At 37.8% G+C, this 20,285-nt stretch overlaps 1 protein-coding gene across 1 annotated transcript in view; it reads left to right on the top strand.

Moving 5' to 3' along the window:
• iars1 (isoleucyl-tRNA synthetase 1) overlaps positions 1-20,285 on the top strand; it is a 100,679-nt gene that overhangs the window by 32,738 nt on the left and 47,656 nt on the right. The window contains exons 12-18 of the mRNA XM_084394935.1: positions 963-1,054; positions 7,867-7,965; positions 12,200-12,326; positions 16,503-16,576; positions 17,142-17,336; positions 19,397-19,483; positions 19,642-19,725. Of these exons, the coding sequence (XP_084251061.1) occupies positions 963-1,054; positions 7,867-7,965; positions 12,200-12,326; positions 16,503-16,576; positions 17,142-17,336; positions 19,397-19,483; positions 19,642-19,725 (758 nt within the window). The remainder of the gene's footprint in view (positions 1-962; positions 1,055-7,866; positions 7,966-12,199; positions 12,327-16,502; positions 16,577-17,141; positions 17,337-19,396; positions 19,484-19,641; positions 19,726-20,285) is intronic.

The following is a 20,285-nucleotide window of genomic DNA, read 5'->3' as shown; positions in this document are numbered from 1 at the left end:
ACTTTTCACCAACTCCATCTTCTTCTCCAGGCTAAAGGCGTGCACGCAGCGGCGTCAGGTCTGCCCCCGCCCCTCTCCGTGATGCGCTTGCACGCAGCAGCCAGACTTTCTTGACGGTGAACAGCAGCGATGATTAATAAATGTTTTGTTTTTTTCACTGACTGGAAAAGATTAAGCCCGAGGTCCGACCCGACCCGAGTCATTTGATTATATTTTCGACCCGAACCCGGCCCGAACCCGCGGGTCCCGTCGGGTTTGTCGGGCCGACCCGACCCGTTGAGAACTCTACTCTGAGCTGAGTGAGTGAGTGGAGGCGGGGCTCATTTGCATATTCATAGAACCGCGTATACTAAATGAGGCAAGGGTGTCGAGTTACTGGAAAAAACATTTAAATATGTAATTTTGGTGATCAAAGATGAGTTTTAATGAGTTTTAAAATGAGACTTTAAACGAAATATCCCAGGATTTGTGCTTCTAATGTGTTTAAAAATTGTCATGGGAATTCAACGTGAAACCTTCATTGAATCTGCCAGTTGGATGAAGACCGTTCCTGGCGATGAGTTGTGAGTCTTGTAAACACTGGTGTGGTTTCATGTAAGACCTCACAGGTTAAAGTTTTCTCCAGGAGGAATTCAGGTACCCTTCAAAAGGCCTCACAGGTTAAGAAAAGGTTCTTATAATCGATTATGCATGAGACAGGAAGCCAATTCAGCCACAAGGACACACTGGACATGTTTCCATTAAAGTGAATTAATATGACTTTTGTTGAAAGGCAGTCATTGAAACGTGCAGGAGATTCATGCATTTGTACAGCTGGCGTCGAGCCCTGCTGCAGATAAAGCCATAAAGCGAGGCCTGTATCTGCCGCCAGAGAAATCTTTATTCTTTAATTGTCACACTTTGTCTGGTTTTATCCACTGCATGCTTCAAGACTTTGTTCTGTCTGTCCTCAATGCTTTCAGGATGCAGACAAAAACATCATCAAGTGGCTGAAGGAGAACGGGCGTCTGGTGAACGCCAGCTCTTTCAAGCACAACTACCCTTTCTGCTGGAGGTTCGTGATTTCATTTACTCTGCTCACATTTAACATTATTCAACACATTTTTGCAGGTGAAATCCAGTTATTTCCATTGAAATTGAGCAGTTTGTCTTAGGGCCAAGAATATTCATAATATACAGTAAACCTGGCATTGTATATTGTGAATATCATTGGCTCTTTGACAAATTGTTTTTGCTAAGTCGCTTTGAATAAAAACGTCATGTAAATGCATAATGCAATAAAAAAAGTAACAAAAAAGAGTGCTGGGCAACGATTATAGGGTTTTTCCTGCATAGAGAATTATGAGGCGGCCGCCTCCGGTTCACGACAAAACTCGGACAGATAGTCACATGGTCAGATAGACTTTTTCCACTGTGACGGTTCTGTTGCGGTTACCACTTGTGTCCATTCTCAAACCGTATAGTCTGCCGATAGTGCTGCGCGGATGGCGGATAATCCGCGGGTCGGGCAGGCCCAAGTAATAAAAACATTCCATTCCAATTAATCGAGGGTGGATGACAGATAAATCCTTATAATGTTTTGAGTTTTGAGACACGGAACTGTCATCACGCTAAAACGCAATGAACGTGCGTCACTCTTTTACTTTCGTTTTCAACAACGTAATTCTCTTCAGGGAAAACCAATCAAGGAAAACATATCAGGGCTCGAGTAACGCTTGTCTGGGACCATAGACTGTGTCCGGGACACGTGTGGGGTTTTTTTTTTTGAAGGGAAAAGTGAGAGAGAATTGTACTACTTGCCTAGTCTCGCGTAGCCAGACCTTCAGACTGACGGCAGAAGGTCTGGACTCTATCGTAGCTTTTCTTGGCCAAGGTCTACCCAAGAGGACGTTTGACTGACATGTAACACAACCAATCACGGTTCGTTTTGTTCCGCGTCATGTTTAGGGGCGTGACAATATAATGTTGATGTCCCTACAATAACAGACCGGCGTGCATCTAATAAATTATTCATTCAAGAACGTCGTGCAAGTTAACTGCAACAATGGAGCCGTGAACTTCACATACTTTTGAAAATCCAGCGTTTAGTTGATCCTGATAAGCGCTTATTGTCACGGTTGTAAACACAACGGCTTTCTTCTTCCACAAGGGGTTTTGGCGTCACAGCATTTGTTTCCAGGTGGACCGAAAAAGAACGCGAAACACACGTCTCCCGGACATCCTGTTGAATTCAACCAATCAGATCGCGACTTCGAAACTCCTGAAGTGTTTCCAGAAAAGTGTGCCATATGCATCAGACGTTCAGCCATGGTCCGTGGGCGGGACGTCTGAGGCTGAGACTACTACTTGCCCAACTGGACAAATGCCCTGATTAAATTTTTTTTTTATATAAAAATAAAAAATAACTAGGGAATCACCGAAACCGTGAGGATGATTCTGTTTTATTTCATTTATTGTAAGTGGCGATTGATAGCCTATAGCTGATAATAGTATAGGCCTACCTAATGTACTGACGGTAACAAAGTTGCGCTGTTGAGGCTCGCGCAGTTATTTATAACATATTATAGTTAAAGGTATAGTGGAGGATTTTCCCGAATTTGAGAAAAGTACCGCCCTCTCCACTTTTTGAAAAAATGCACATGTGCAACACTCTACCTGCTCCTGAGAGGGAACGCCTTTTAAACGTGTGCACGAGCCTAGTTCTCCTCGTGCACGCTCTGTTTACAAGTTGCTGTTGGCATGGCTCATACAAGCCTACTTTCTGTCGAGTAGAAACCAACCTGTGCTTTTAGCGCACGCCAGCGTGTGAAATATTCTCCCAAAAACACTCTGGTCTTGTTTCTTTCTTCAGAGGCCTTTCTCTTCTTGTCATACAATTCGTAGACACTTTTTCTCTTGCGACCCTCAGACATTTTGAAAAAACCCGGTGAGAACGGGCGAGCTTCAATGAATGGCTGAAACCGTGGCTCACCACACATATATACCCGAAAGCGCGCATGCGCAGAAAGCGAAAACTACCTAGGGACGAGCACGTACGACGGCCTTACATAAACATATCACCAGAATGATTGACAACTAGGAGGACCAATAGTCTTGATGATCCACCCGGAAAATGAAAATCACTTTCATTTCAAGAAACAATATATAGCCTAGGCTACACACGACCAGAGTGCTGTTTTCCTGAATGCCATCAAGATGGAAACCGAGACTGATTTCATAACAGTTCAATAAACAAATAGTTAAAATTCAAAGTCAAATACATTTTAGACGCAATGACGAAAATATGCGAAAATAGTTCCAAACAAAGATCACAGCAGAACCATCGCGCATCTCACAGCAACACTCAGCCGTGTTTCATTACTGAATGATTCAGCGTTTTGAACGAATCGGTTGAGTCAAAGATTCAATTACCCATTAATAAACTGCCTCATTCTGAATAAATCAGCCGTTTGAACGAATCGTTTGAATGAATGACTCAATGACTCGCTCATTAAGACTAGGGATGGGACTTTTTCTCGACAAAACGACCGACATTTGACACATGCTCCACTCGACAAAAAAAATAGAGTGTCGACATGTCGAGGGGGCGGGGCTTGTGGGATTTCCAAATTGCATTTTTTTTTTTTTTTGCCTTTTAATTTATTACATTTCCTCGGTTACTTTAACCTCGGTTCCCTGAAGGTTTGCGTTGCAAACGCTATGAGAAAACTCCTTTTCTCGAGAAAAGAACGACCATGGTGTGTAAACAGAAGCAGCAGCGGAAATGGGCGGCGACAGCTTCTTACAGTTGCGGGAGCTTTTTCCTCAGCGCCGTCAACAGAAAGAGCGTTAACTGTAGGTACGTACACACCGCCGCCGACTTGAGCTGCAAAGAAGCTCTGGCCGCCCTGTCAAGGACGCTTGTCAAAAAGTACGGGGAAGCTTGACCGCTCTGAATGGTGAGTGCGTGCGCGCTTAAAATTTCATATTTTGTTATGAACATTCACCCGCCAGTGTGGCGGATAGCCTTTTGAGATTTACTCGCCAAACAGAAAATCTACCCGCATTTGGCGCTTGGCGGGTGTTAATTTCGGACCCTGATGTAGAATATTTTCCACCCTCCGCATTGCTGCTGCTCTTTAAAAAAAAAAAGAAAAAAAAGGCCGACAATCCGACAAAAAGTCGACACATGGGCCTCGACAGTCGATTTCCCAAATCCCGTGTCGTTCCCATCCCTAATTAAGACGGTCGCCTGCCGCCTCCTACTGGCGGTTTAGTTTCAAAGTATCATTCTTTTCAACATTCCTTATTTGTATATTCAAAAATATTTAAAATAATATAATTTAATACAGTAATAACTTTTCAATGTAAATTATTTAATTTGATTGATAACAGCCTAGTGTCTTATTATTTTAATTGAATATATTGATCAAATTTAAGAGTTTGAAATGAAAGATGGAGCATACATTTAATACAATTAGGGGAAAATTGCCCTTTATAAAGGTAAAAAAAATTATTCTGAGTGTTTTCAAACAGTGATGTAATGAAACATTGACAATTTAACTTTGAAGGGAATAAAGCCTCTGTTTAGGCTATTAAGGAAATGTAATTTTCCCAAAAGAACTTTTATTTTAAATAAATGTTCATTTTAAATCAGACTACTTCAGTGTGATATGTTACCATATTATCATGCTTAACACTAAGAATTTGAATAATTGTAATGTTATGATCAGATGCAGATATCTAAATCAAAGAATATGGGCGGTTTGCGGGTGGATTATTTCTTTTTAACAGTGGATTCGGGTGACTCAAAGTGCACCAGATTAATGAATTTATCTTTAAAATGTACAACATTTTCTTCCGGGGGAAGAACACGCTTCCGGAATGCCCCCGAACCCCCCTACCGAGCTCCACCCACAAAAATAATGTGGGAAACACATTAGGCTATATTATGACCTACGAAACATACTAATTTAATTACCTTATTAATACATTATTAGGATTTTACCACCTCCGCCTCATTTTGAGCCAGGAAAAACCCTGGATTAATCGCATCCAAGATAAAAGTTTGTGTTTAGATTTATTTATTTAAGAAAAATGTGTTATTTATATATAAAATATTTATATATAATATAAATTATGTAAAAAAATAAATAAAAAAAATTTATACATATACATACATACATACAGTGTACACATGCAAATATTTCTTAAATATATACATGCATATGTGTGTATCTATATATACAAAATAATTATACACAGTAAACATGCATATATTATGTAAACACACACTTTTATTTTGGATGTGATTAATCGTGATTAGTCCTTGCCCAACACTAAAATAAATATATAATCACATAATAAGGGCTGTCTGTTTAATAAGTTAATGTGAGTCATTATTTTTGTTTAGCAGGGCTGATGAACCAATAGTGAACCAGTCTTTTAGTCTGTGCTGTTTTCAGTTTATGATTGGACAAAGCTTCACTAAACATAATTTGCCTGCCAATAATCACCATTAGTTTTGAGCTTTGATACTTTTGATATTTTTGGCAAGTCTGAGCTTTCAAATTCTGGCAGTTTTATAATGAAAGTCAAGCAATAAATATGGTTTTGCGCTCTTTAATGTGGCGTGACAGTTCAAGCGATTATCTCTTCCTCTTCACTACTAGTTACAGCACCAAATAAACATCAGTGAACATCAGGAGGAATGTTGAAAGATACAGCACAACTTAGTGAAATCAATCATGTCTCATGTAATCGATCAATCAGTGTTTCAACCGCAGAAAGACGTCAATAAAACAGCTTGAGAACAATGTCACATAACGTCACATTTACCTCAGAAAAGCCATTCGGTGACCATAAACTCGATAGTTAGCTAGAAAAATAACTCGAGAGCATTTTGATAAATATATGCGCTATATTATATAATTGTTATATTATTACTTATCCTGTTCTTCAATATTTAATGCATGTTTGAATAAATCGGTCATGAAAATAGCTGCCATTTATTAAGTTATGTGTATATATATATATATATATATATAACATTATTATACAAAATTCCTTGAATATTTGTATACAATAGTAATGAACCGACCGACAGGGTTCCCTGTATAGTTTACATAATTTAGGAGAGATTTTTACCTTGAGAAAATTTGCCATGTAAATGAATCGATATTGAATCGGATTTGAATTAAATTGAATCAAAAACACCCAGTCCTAGTGAAAAATAAAAAATAAATCAGATTATATTAAATATTAAATATTTGTTATTCTATTAACCACTATCAGCTGTTTGGTTCTGCTGACTAAATAAATCACTTAGCATAAATCCAGAGAACTTGACTATTTTTTCCTCATCGCCCAACCTGTGGCACCTCACAGTTCTGTGAGCTCTTCTGGACGGGGTAAAGCTAAATCGATAGCGTGCTCTATAGAGAGCATTAGCATATGGTGCTCAATACTGACCCTGCTTCTTCAGCACTTCACATGACCGTGAGTCTGCCGGCAGAGGTCACAGCCTCATTAACCCCGCTCAAGAAGGGAAAGTCATGTAACGCTTACGCCATCAATAAATCACTCTCATATTGACTCTTATGAGCTCTGCCCATCCTGTCACCGTATGGATATTGAAGGGGTTTGTCCGTGTAAATGCGCAGCAGATATTGACGCTCGATCAGGAGGGATTCAGAATGCTAATGCTGAGTCTCACAGAGGTCAAACATGTTTCTCATCTGTTATCTTTAGCCCCTTTCACACATACAGTCTTTACTGGTAAATTACCAGTAACAGATCATGTGTGAACAGGACCTATTCAAATATGTCGAATGTCTTCAAATTGGAGTGATACCGAAACTAAAGCGCTTCTCCGCGTCCCGGCGGATGAAGAGATGTGTCAACAACAGTTAGTGATACTGTCACGTATGATAAAATAACTAGACTTCTTCAGAAATAAGGCATAAACCTCCGGTTAATGACATCATCATCAGAGTTTACCGGTATTTTGGAACTGATGTGTGAATATGGTCTGTTACCGGTCAAGTCGGTCTGGGAATTTTACGGTAATTTACCGGGATTGCTGTGTGTAAGGGGCTAGAAAAACAACATAGCATGAAACCAGCAGGTTTTACTTTAAGCTCATCATTCAGTAAAGGTCAACCAACAAAAGATACTTTCATCTGGTCTTGGTTAGCTGGTTAACGCAATACAACCTCTAACTCGAGGAAAAGGCTAAATAGTTGATTGATCATTGCATTAATGGCCAGAGTGGTCAAATATCATTCTAGAAACTGTAAAATAAATAATTTTTCTAAATAATTGTCAGGTACAAGTAGAAAGTAGGGATGCATCACTGATATCTCAAATAGTTTTTGTCACTTTTTAAACCGTTCGGCTAGCGGTCAGACATGACTAATCCAAATTCAGTACTGTGTGCTAATCATAGTCATTGCTGCTCAGGTCCCAAAATAGACACCAATGCCCTTTTAGTTATTAAATGAAAGACTGTGTACATTATTCCCCTTAGCATTGAATAATTGACATAGTGATTCATTATTTATATGATATATAATATGTGGTATTTTGTATTTTGGAACAAACTCAAAGCAAAAGCAATTTATTATTCTATAATTATAATGAAAACATATTTTGAATGGTTTAACTTTTAAAATGATTAATCGCATAGAGGTTTCTTCATTATCAGTGAAACACAGAATGTTTATGGAGAAAAATGACTGAAAAACTTTACTTCAAGAGCACTGCTCTGTAGGTTTCCCAAACCATTTACCATGCCTTCCCGTCTGCCATTGTTTGCTAGTCCTGCCATATGAAGCTGGCACATTTATTGCATCTTTAATTATTGAAAAAAAAAACTTTATTTTGCAGGTCGGACACGCCGCTGATCTATAAAGCAGTGCCCAGCTGGTTTGTGAGGGTGGAACACATGGTGGAGAAACTTCTGGACAACAACAGCAAATGCTACTGGTAATGTGAATCTGGCATCTATAGACCAGTATGTGACCCACATGTATAATGCATGATTGGACAAACTCTCTTTAAAGTTCAGTTGCTATTTCCTCATACTTTTTGATAGTATTCAGTTTAATGATGACGTGTGATATGGTGCTTTGCGAGATCTGCATAGCAAGTGCTTATCTTTTTCTGAGATGCAGTTTCAAACTTATTTGAGTTAGTTTTGTGTGACTCATTGTTAAATTCCTTGAAGCATTTTTTTTTCTCATTTTCTAAAAGAAAAGAAAGGTACCTTTTCAAACTCATCCTTTGATCTCATTGAATTTGTCCAGGTTCCCTCTACAGTCCATCATGGCAAAAAGCTTTTCAAAGAGCTTTTGTCCGTCAGATCTTTTGTCAGAAAGGATCCACGTTGACTAATTAGCCTGTTTCTCCTGAATGCAAAGTTCAGTCTGCATGAAACTTGGTACACTTTCAAAAGAGGATGCTTTGAGGATATGCACCAATTTTCATCCAATTCTGCCTATAGTTGGCACTGGGACTGAAATATATTCAAACTCAGCAACTGTTTGGTGAAGATAATGGAAATTTGCCACATGCACATGACAGCTGTGTTCTGCTGCGGTCATTCACTCTTATTTTACACTGTTTCTCGGCCCCTGGTAATTGCCACTCGCAACTCTATTTGAAAGTAAAAGTGTCATCTTTAATGCATGCGCATAATCTACAGCCTCCTGCGTGAAACAATAACTAGAGCTGCTCAGTGCTCTACAGAGACGCTGTGGTGTAACTGATGTTTGGGCCAAAGCTCAGGTGTTTGGCAGTATATGTGTGTATCAGAGCCGACCTGCTGTAATGTGACTATCACACCACTCCTGAGTCTCTGTGCTGCAGATGAAATGCAGAAAAGGCCATAATGGCAGAAGATTTCAGCAAGGTGCTTTGGGTTTATGTGGTTTAGTGCACACACAGCATAATAAAATCACATTATTCTGCATGATTTAGATGGTTGAACTGTTCTGTGTCCAGATCTGAGATTTGTGATGGGTCGGGGCGATGCTGTATGTCAGGGACTATTTATATAAACAAGAAAGAAAGAAGAAAAAAAAAAGAAAAGAAAAAAACACACATTTGTACCAACATTCAGACAAGATAAGAATGATTCTGACTTTAGTTTTTCTCTCTCCCTCTCTCTCTCTCTCTCTCTCTCTCTCTCTCTCTCTCTCTCTCTCTCTCTCTCTCTCTCTCTCTCTTTAAATACTTATATAAACAAGAAATAACAAGAAAAATAATTAGACAAAAAACCTTTGTACTAAAAAAACACCTTTGTTTATTTGTACCTACATTTAGACATGTTAAGATGTCTCTCTCTCTCTTTCTGTGGATTGTGTAATTGTACTTTTCAGTTTAATGTTGTTGTCTTGTTTAAGATTGTGGAAAAAGTGCATCTTTATTGGAGCTGAAACAACATGAGTGTAACAGAAGAATAACACAATTTTCATTTTAGTGAACTATTCCTTTCACCCATTATTTCATTACACATACTTTTTTTTTTTTGCATCAGTACCAAGAAGCCATACAGACTGAAGTTCGTTAGCGCACATGTCCTGATTTGACCGCAGTTGCAGCATGTTAACAGTCTAACGCACATTTCTTCTGTTGGCTTATTAACGAGTCCTGCACATCCAGCCCATCACAGTGTCCTTAAATTCTACATTTAGTTCATAGATGAGAGAGCATAGGAGAAGAGAAAAATCATTAAATTGATAAATTGGGTGTTGAGATGGAGCTTAAATAGAAATGCCTCTTCCCGATGAGAATTGATGAAGTCAGTGGTGTCCTGATGAAAGCTTTCTCTCTGTGCCGTGTCTTGAAGAAGGGCAGCAGGACGATGCCCAGGAGGACATTTAACCTTCCTTTACTAAGGGATGGATTGTTTTAAGTTCTTAGTTTTGTTTCTCTTTTCCAAGAAGAAAGAGAATAATAATAATCAGTGAGCACTAACCCTTTACACAGAAATTAGTTTTGCGTATTTTTCTGAATACGGCCCAATGCTTAAAAGCTTTAATGTAGTCAATCATAAAATTCTCACTAACAGAACTGCAAGTTTTTTTATCGATGGTTTTAAATCCTACTTGTTAAAATAGACATTTTGTTGCTGTAGGTAATCAGTCCTCAAAACAAATGGCCATTTCTTGTGGAGTCCCACAGGGTTCGATTTTAGGACCGCTGTTGTTCTTCTTTTATGTTACCTTAACAATGATAATTTGTATAGCTATGCAGATAAAGCACATCTATGTCTATTCTGTCTGTAGATCAGAACTACTTGTATGCTGGGCAACTTTTATTAAAGCCATAACAAATGTAAATATGAGTCTAATTGAACTTACCAGGCTGTAGTTTTAAGCATGAATTCTTCGAGCACCAGATTACAGTACGTAATTTCTGAGACATTCAACAACCCGACAGTAGGTGAAAAGCATCGACCAACGCCAACACGTGGTGTAACACACTGTTTCGACGAAACCCGACAAAGTGTCTGTTGCAGTTGTTTATTCACCTTATTCCGGAAGTAGCACTGGGTGGCGCCATGCGCGTAATCTCACTTCCTGGTTTAGCTACTTAGCGCTTTGTTTGCCCTGGTCCAATCTGTTATTATCTGTCTTGATATATGTAGATAGACTATAATATTATAGCCAAATGCGTTGGCCTATGGTTATTAACAACTGCTGCAACGTACTAAAGTATTTCACTTGAAGCTTTTGAAACAATGCCACAATCAAATTATTTAATAGCTGTGTCTTTCTAATAGCTATTACTTAGTTATGAAGATGTGCACAAACACTACTACATGTAAAGTTTGAAACATTATTACACCACAGTTTGTTTGCTTAATCACCAGATACATTTGCAGTGTATAGCCAACAGATGAGAAAACAAGTAATAAAAACTCTGAGTGTTTTAGCGCAATTTTCTCACGTCATGGGATCACAACACTAAGAGATAGTAAATGAAAGAGAAAATATAAAAATACCCCAAATCGCACGAAAATAACACCCAAAACACACATAATTAAATCGTGCATTTATTAGAACTAGTTTCGGTGAAGAAATGTCACTTTTCCATTTTCAGTGGAAAATGAATAGGAATTGTATTCTGTATTGGCGAAATATTTTAGTAACATATGATAATTACTCATGATAATTACATATTTCTCCAAATATACAACAATAGTTTTATAGGTGAAAAGGCAATATTTTTCTTATTTCTCTTCATATAAAGTTTTAATTAATTTTTGTAGCATAAAGGAAAGATTTTTGATCAATTCTTTTTTTCTAATATTATTTTAAATTTTAGAAGCTATCGATTGCAATTTGTTTCAACTCGATAGCTATTATGGTTGCAGAGAAATTTGCAAAAAACGGATTTTTTTCTGGAATTTCCAGGACATAACATAATGCCGAAAACCCGAAGTCTCTAGGTGGTCTGGTTGAGGAGTAGATAGAAGTGCAAGATTGGTGCGCACAGACAGAACAGAAATCATGAGTTAACAATCGCAATTTTGTCCGGTGGAAAATTGCGCTAAAATAGCCACGAACTGGTGTAGAAAGAAAGTAGAGCCTCAACTAGATGAACAAGAGGGTAACGTTAGCTTAGCTAACTGCAATTTCTTATGGTTTGATCTCTAACACAAGTAATGGCTGTAAAATAAATCCAGCGACTGAATTCTAGAGGACCATAGCTTTCAAACAAGGTATAGCATGTGTATGTGTCCTGTAGTGAGACCATTACAACATTAGATGTTTGTGGCTATTATGTAGGCTAAACACTACACATCGGCCGGGCTGCGATCAGACAGGCAGACGGGTCATATAAACACCTAAAAGTCGTTTAAAAATTACCCCGAGAAACAGTGCATTGCTGTGCTGTTGATACACACGTACATAGCACATTTGGCACAAATTAGCTTATCTTATGTGACATTTTATCAGTGAGACTTCTCTGCAGTTCTCATCGAAATTGAATGAGGGTCCGCTAAACCGGAAGTTGGTTTACAACGGAAGTACTGGACAGAAGTAAAAGTGGGCGGGGCGGAATAAGGTGAATAGCTTATAACGCAAAAGAGAACTTAATTTGTTTTTGTGCTCTTAACACTGAATGTTGCTGTGAAAGGACTTTTTTTGGGACGTTTCTACATCGGCCTATGTGAAGTTAATGGCGGTGTCTTTCTCTCTTTGTTTCCAAGGGTACCTGAGTTTGTCAGAGAGAAGCGTTTTGGAAACTGGCTGAGAGACGCACGAGACTGGGCCATCTCTCGAAACCGTTACTGGGGAACGCCCATCCCTCTGTGGGTCAGTGACGACTATGAAGAGGTCAGTGGATCCATGAGCACCTTAAAAAGCTTCATTCTTCAGACTTTGAGTGATCTTTCATGCCTTGATAATGCATTTGCTCGAAAATGGCAGCTGTAAATTCTAAATGTTTAATGCAAGAAAAAAATGACAGTAAAAATCTAGTTAAAACTAATCAAGGCATGTTTTCCACACTGTTTTTCAATTGACACAAGGCAGGGTTATTATTGTTAAAATCATTCTGTTATTTGAAGTATTATAATAAATAAAAATTTATTTGTTGAAAAACCTAACCTAAACAAAAATTAGAAATGTTGCTTTGACAATAAACTTAAATAAGTTTGTTGAAGCACTAAAATTATTAACTCGAAATAAATAAACTAAAACTGAAATAAAAATAAATGGAACACACACACACATATATATATATATATATATATATATATATATATATATATATATATATATATATACACGCATAGTAATAAACCTCAGTATTGACACAGATGTTTTTATTAAACAATTTAATTTATGTGAACATTTGAATGATCATGGAAATGAAGCACAAGGATTGTGAATCTTGTCTTTCAAAAAGCTAATTAAAAGCACAAAATATTTATTGAAATTTATTGAAAAGATTTCTGGTACAGGATATACATTCTATTCCAGACTCTAAAAACACAAACAAATATATATATATATACATATAAAATTCACATTTTAACATTTTATAAAAAACCATTACATTTCATAATTGAAGTTTTTCTAACAATCATAACTAAATTACATAAATTAATTACATTAGTTAATAACAAGCTTTATAGTTATACATAACATCTTTTGACAGGCAAAATGCATCCAACCTGTTCTTAAAGGAATGAATAGAAGGGGAACACACAACTTCTTCTGGAAGCTCATTCCATGATTTTACCACACGAAGTGTAAAAAATTCTTTCTCTTTTCAGACAGACATGTTCTAGGGTAGAGTTTTAAAGAATTCCCTCGTGTCTCGTATCTATTGTTCCAGAACTGAAGAATAGGCTCAACCGTTACATCGTATATTCCCTGTACAAGTTTATATACCTGAATCATATCTCCTCTATATCTCCTAAATTTGAGTGTTGGTAAACTTAATTTCCTCAATCTATCTTCATACGACATATTATTCATTCCTGGAATTAATTTAGTAGCTCTTCTCGGGACTCTTTCAATTTTTTCTACATATTTTAATTTATATGGGCACCAGACCGAGCTTGCGTATTCAAGATGTGATCTTACCAGGGATTTATACAATGGTAAAAATATATCCTTACCTACATTTTGAAAAGGTCTTCTTATTATTGCAATCATAGATGTTGCTTTTTTAACTTTTTCAGAAATATGTGTGTGGAATTCAAGTGAACCATCCACCACAACACCTACGTCCCTCTCCTCACGTACACAATTCACCATTATATCCCCAACTACATAATTGGCTATAGTGTCTTTTTTTTTTTTTTTCAATATGTAAATGTTTACACTTTTCGGGATTCATCTTTAATAGCCACTGGTCACACCATTTGCTCGTGCTACATAGATCTTCTTGAAGATAGGCTCGGTCTGTGTCACTTGTTATTATTCTAGAAAATGTTTGTATCATCCGCAAAAAGGTAAACATCAGACTGCATCATATCTGGCAGATCGTTTATATATATTACAAATAAAACAGGGCCCAAGACTGATCCCTGTGGGACCCCAGATGTCACCGGCTTCCAATCTGAGGCAGCACCATTCACTACCACCTGTTATTGTGCAAAAAATCCTGTATCCAATAAATAACTCTGTTGTCTAAACAATAAGATTTTAACTTTGATAGTAGTCTTTTATGAGGGACAGTATCAAAGGCTTTTTTGAAAGTCCAGATAAATACAGTCTACTGTTTGACCTCTATCCAAGGCTTGTGACCATTTGTCAAAAACTGTGAGTAACTGAAGAGAGGTTGACCGCCCAGATATGAAACCATATTGTTTACTACTAAATAATTGATAACTTTTTATGTGATTGACTATATATGTCCTTATCAATTTTTCCGTTGTTTTGCTAACAACTGACGTTAAACTAACTGGTCGATAGTTTCCAGTAAGAGATTTATGTTTCTGTTTTTATAGAATTAGTATTATTCTGATTGCAATATTATTTTTGTCCTTTTATTTATATAATTCCATATAACCTTTATATTTAGATTGCTTGGCTATTTCTTCGTATTTTCTCTTTAAATTTCTCGTTGTCATCCTCACAATGTTTCGAACTCTCCGATAAGCCTGCTGTATTTCTGGTTTTTTATTTCGTAATGCTTTCCTTCCAAGATAATTTTTTTCTTTTATTTTTTGCTTTTGTAATATCGTCTAATGGAAAGAAGTATTTTTTATTATTATTGTTATTATTATAGGGCCTAATTTTAACAATAGGTACAAATTTCTCCTCTATTTCCTTCAACTTAGACTTTATAAGTACCCATTTTTTATTAACATCATAATTGGATAGATGTGATTTCCAATGGAAATTCTCCAGTTCCCTGCGTGCTTCATCGTAATTGGCCTTATTGTAGTTCCTTCTTGTGGGTACGTTATTTAACATTTGTGTATAACAATTTACCTTAAACAACAAGACACAATGATCACTCTTGCCTAAAGGGCTTAGATATTGAATGTCATCTATCATGTGTTCCTCATTTGTTACAATAAGATCCAGTACATGTGGTGTATCGCCACCTTGTTGGTCCTAAAACATGTTGGAACAACCATAGATTTTGAATACAGTCCAAAACCCTGTTGTCTAATGATATGGGGTTATTTCCCTTCACTTCTAATAATCTCCAATCTATATTTGGCAAATTAAAATCCCCCATAATTCATTTGTATGAATGTTTTATAATCGACACTTATTACGACGTTATCATTGTTGCTCTCTGTTCCACTATCTGACCTATAAATTAATCCAATAATCACATTCTCGTTATTGCTTCATTTAATCTTAACAAAAATACTTTCTTGGAATTCTGAAACAGTTACCATTTCTTTTGCTTCTAAAGTTTTGTGTACATAAATCAGTAAGCCTCTACCTATATCATTCTCTATATTCCTTGAAAACATATTATAATCCTCTATATCATCCAAGTTGAATTCTGTTGGGATCATCTGTTGCTTATGACTCTTTGATTTAACTTCTGTAATTCCTATAATATGAATAAGCGGGAGTAATCTCAAACGAACAGCAAATTCAGGCAATTTGTTATGAAATTGATCTGCATTGGTGTATAAACATAAGATGTTAGGTGAAATATCATCTTGATTTGTAAGAAAGAGTTGAACAAGACCATCTTTATAGTCACAGTGTCACTTACGGTAATTTGATATCAAGAGCAAAATTATTGTGAATATTCGTCCAGTGCTAATTCCCATTAGCTGTGTTTGGTAAAGCTGTGAAGTTTGAGAGCGTACGCTGTTGATTAGCCATCAACTGTTTGCCTCCTTCGTTTGAATCTTCTTAGAAGCATGATGGTCTTAAGCATTGGTAATGGTCTTTAAGTGCTCTGATTAGCGTGTTTTTCTTAAAAGCTCAACTTGTGGAAAGTCAGAATAAGGTTGTTGGCGTCTCTGCCTGCTGAAACGAGCTATTTGAAAAGAAGGACAGCGACCTGCTTCCTGAAAATAGCATAATGAGTTGTTTCCGCGAGCGAGTCTCTGGAGTGCCACGGACTCCCCGAACGCATCGGATCGGGCCAGAAAAGCTCCGCTCTCTTGCTCTCCGCGAGGCCGTATCTGGGCCACACTACTGAGACCAGCGGAAACCGGGACAGCGGTCCAACATCGGCACTCACTTTCAGTAACACACTTTATGGTAAACTTCACTGCCCACCTGGTGAAAATCAAGGTTGTCCTGGTTTTTGACTGGCTTTTGACTTGCACAGTGTTATATATTTCTTTCAATTGTGTACTTGCATTATCTAAATGTTTCCAAGAATTTGTACATCCAAAGAAATGCACAATTTTTATTAGTGCCCTGTCGCCTGTCAATGACGTAATATCCTCGTTATCCCTGGTTTCCGCTTGTACTGCCATAGTAACCATGGCGACAGATGTGGACAACTGTGTTAAGTCTAGCTATTTAAATTTTTGGATTGACAGCACTAAATAATGAGATATGCACGCTGTTTAGGTGGTGTGTGTGGGATCCATGGCTGAGCTGGAGGAACTGACAGGAACTAAAGTGTCTGATCTTCACAGGGAGAGGTGAGACTAATGATTCAGACACCAGATATCATTGTTGATATTTTTTTGTTGCTAGTGTGATCAGGACACTATAGTTCATTTATGTAAGTGAGGAGAGCAAAATAAAGTAAACTGTGAGATATTATACCCAAAAATTCTTCATACAGTGACTACCAGTGACATTAATAAACATTTGGGACCAAAAATGATTCGGACACTTTGAGCTGATCATGTTTTGCTGAAGTGTTTTTTCTTTAATTGCTAATGCTCTTTTTACACACAGACTGAACAACATGAAGCATTGCTTGGTGATTGGTTGAGCTAAACTGGTATTATCTAATTGTGTAGTTAAATTTAACAGCTGACAGATATTCAACATAATTCATGTGTGAGACAGTCTAACAGAAGGACGGACAAAACCAGTCAAATATCCACTGAGTTCTGCTCATATTTTATTACCATTTTCCAAACTATAGCGAATAAACTGTGATAATGTGAGAAATGTTGAAGGTGTCTGAATAAATATTGGTTTGACTGTACCTGTGTAGATCGGCCAGGTGTTGATGTGTGTGTGTGTGTGTGGCAGCATTGACACTCTGACCATCCCGTCCCGCTGTGGGAAGGGTCAACTGAAGAGGGTCTCGGAGGTGTTCGACTGCTGGTTCGAGAGTGGCAGTATGCCCTACGCACAGGTACACTACCCGTTTGAGAACAGGCGGGAGTTTGAGGACGCCTTCCCTGCCGACTTCATCGCTGAGGGCATCGACCAGACCAGAGGATGGTGAGGAAACATCACCGCAACTGATGATCCACTGTAGGCTAGCGTGACGAACACATGTGCAGTTTATCCAATAAACACAAAATAGACAAAGACTGACAAGTGAATCAATCAAAACGAGCTTTATCTGGACAATACCTTTATTCTAGAGCTGCAGTAAAGCCAAACAATCTCTGTTACTGTAATTTCCTATTATCACTGTAAAGCTGCTCTGTCATCGATCGCCAGTGGCCCATGCATATCGACTGTCACTAAAAATCAGTGGTAAAACGTGAGGAAAATGCTAGATTTTTTTTTTATAGCTGACAAAGTTAAAGTCTAATGAAATACACTGACACCTTATTTTTGTCTTTTCAAAAGTAACTGAATGCACTGCTACATATATTAGCCTACAGTAATCATAACTGTATTTAAAACATATAAATGTACATGTATACGTATAATTATGTCATTATAAAATATATATGTTTATATACACACTATAAATGCATATATTTGAAAATAATACATTTTCCACTTAAAAAAATGTTCCGTGCGTAGCCTAGATCTACGCGCCCCCTGAACCCACATAATACAGATGGACAGTGACATCGAAATTTGCACAAATTAAGCATACGTTCCATACAATTGAGGTATTATCGAAATATCTACATTTTAATAACGAGTGATTATTTAACAAAAGACAAGTAAAACGGTCAGGGTTACATTTTAGACACACACACACACACCTCTGAAGCGATAGAAAAGTCCTCGGGACCGCATCACTCACAAGGTCGAAGTCCACCATTCTCCAGTTGAATGGTTGCTACTCACACATAGTTTAGATGTGTCCGTGGTTCATGGCCGGAGTCTAGCCCGGGCAGCATCCCGGGGAAAGATGCACTGGAACTTTTGCACCACGAAAACAAACGAGCCTCTCTCATCTACAACTACGTGATATCACAGTTTGACATGTCGGTCATTGGAAAGTTCCACGTGGGGTCATGAATAATAAAGAGCAAGTGTCTTCTCATTGGAAAAGAAAACTCAGTCATGAATAATTATGAGACACCGATGAGTCATCAACGTACTATGGTGCTCTGCAGGCTGTGGCGTGGACACGATGAAGATTTTAAACCCGGAAGATGAAAATAGCGAAAAAAAACTCGATTGTAACCATTTTCCCCCTACTATTAAATCTAACAAATGCTAACATTGTCTTCAATGGTGTTCAACACACTCTGTTAAAATCTCAGAAAATGTGGTTTAGGGTTTCATGACCCTTTAAAAGCGCTGTATAAATGAAGGTGACTTGAGCAAGTAACGTGCCAAACAAGGGCTTATGGGATCACGTGACAAAAGCAACCAATGAACAGACAGAACCAATGAGAACATGACACATGAACAGATCACATGACATGAACAGATGCTCCAATAAACATGAACTTCCAAATAAAAGACATGAAAACATGAATGTGACATGACAGTCACTTGAGTAGATCTGTCCAAAACATGCCGAGTCATTTATTCATTTATTTGATGGCTGATATAACAAAGCCAATATGGAGAATATAGTGTTGGTTTAGTTTTTGTATTGCTTTGGTAATATTTTGAATTTGCTTTATTATTCTATGTTAATACTATTTACATGTTTAGTAATTGTATGTGCTTTTATAAATATATTTCTTGAATATAAATAATTTATGTATTTATTTATTTGATTATATTTATATTTGATTTTATTAAGTGTTTTAATAGTTTTAGTTAGCGATAATAACCCTAACACACATACACACACACACTCTCACACACACACACACACACACACACACACACACACACTCACAGAAAGCAAAAAGTGTTTAATAACGGTACAGTTTAAGAGTGATCTGATGCAACATTGCATTTTCTGACCGATACAGGGTTGATGTTCCTGATTATGATGCGCTTGCTGTGTTTGTTGGTGGAACATGTTTCAGGAGCCGTTTAAACTGAGTCTGAGCACAAGCTGAACATCGCTTTCAGTGCCGTAACCGGCGTAGATGAAGTTCAGCTCGTAACGCCTGTGTTTCTGTCGGCTGCAGGTTCTACACGTTACTCGTGCTCTCGACGGCTCTGTTCGGGAAACCACCGTTCAAGAACGTGATCGTCAACGGCCTGGTTCTCGCGAGGTAACACACACACACACACACACACACACACACACACACACTCACACTCACACACAGCCTGTGGCCTCCGTCCTCAGGCACAAATACAGTACTAGTTCAGAATGACCCACTGAGCTGGAAACACTCTCTCTGTGTGTGTGTGTGTGTGTGTTCTGCAGTGATGGACAGAAGATGAGCAAGCGTAAGAAGAATTACCCCGACCCGGGTCTGATTGTGAAGAACTACGGCGCCGACGCGCTCCGGTGAGCAAAACACACTGATGCTAATTATCATCTTTTAGTTTAGCCTTTTCCCAGTATCTACGAATATGAATCTGTGAGCCACTTAAACTCCCCCTGAAGCACAGCTGAGACGTGACCATATGGGTGATAAATAACAACATACTTATATCCATCCAAATGGGACAGTGCAAACTAAACGCTGTCACGTATGATGTGATAATGCCTTTTAAATCTGTTGATTTTAGATTTTGTTTATTGTGTGCTTGGAATGTGTGATATATTGAATATTTACAGTATATTTTATAGCATTTTGATTTAGATTTAATCATTCAAAAGATTGAATCATTTTCACACTCACACACTCTCACACTCACACACTCACATACATTCTCATATACACAGACAGATGAGACAGACCACTTACTCTTGCACTCACACTCACTCACTCACTCACTCACTCACTCACTCACTCACTCACTCACTCACTCACTCACTCTTGCACACACACACTCACTCACTCACTCACTCACTCACTCACTCACTCACTCACTCACTCACTCACTCACTCTTGCACACACACA

The sequence above is a fragment of the Rutilus rutilus genome (genome assembly GCF_951802725.1).
Source record: "Rutilus rutilus genome assembly, chromosome: 22".
In the NCBI taxonomy this organism is placed as follows: Eukaryota; Metazoa; Chordata; class Actinopteri; order Cypriniformes; family Leuciscidae; genus Rutilus; species Rutilus rutilus.
Note: the sequence above shows the minus strand (reverse complement) of the source record. Positions and strands in the feature narration are given on the sequence as shown.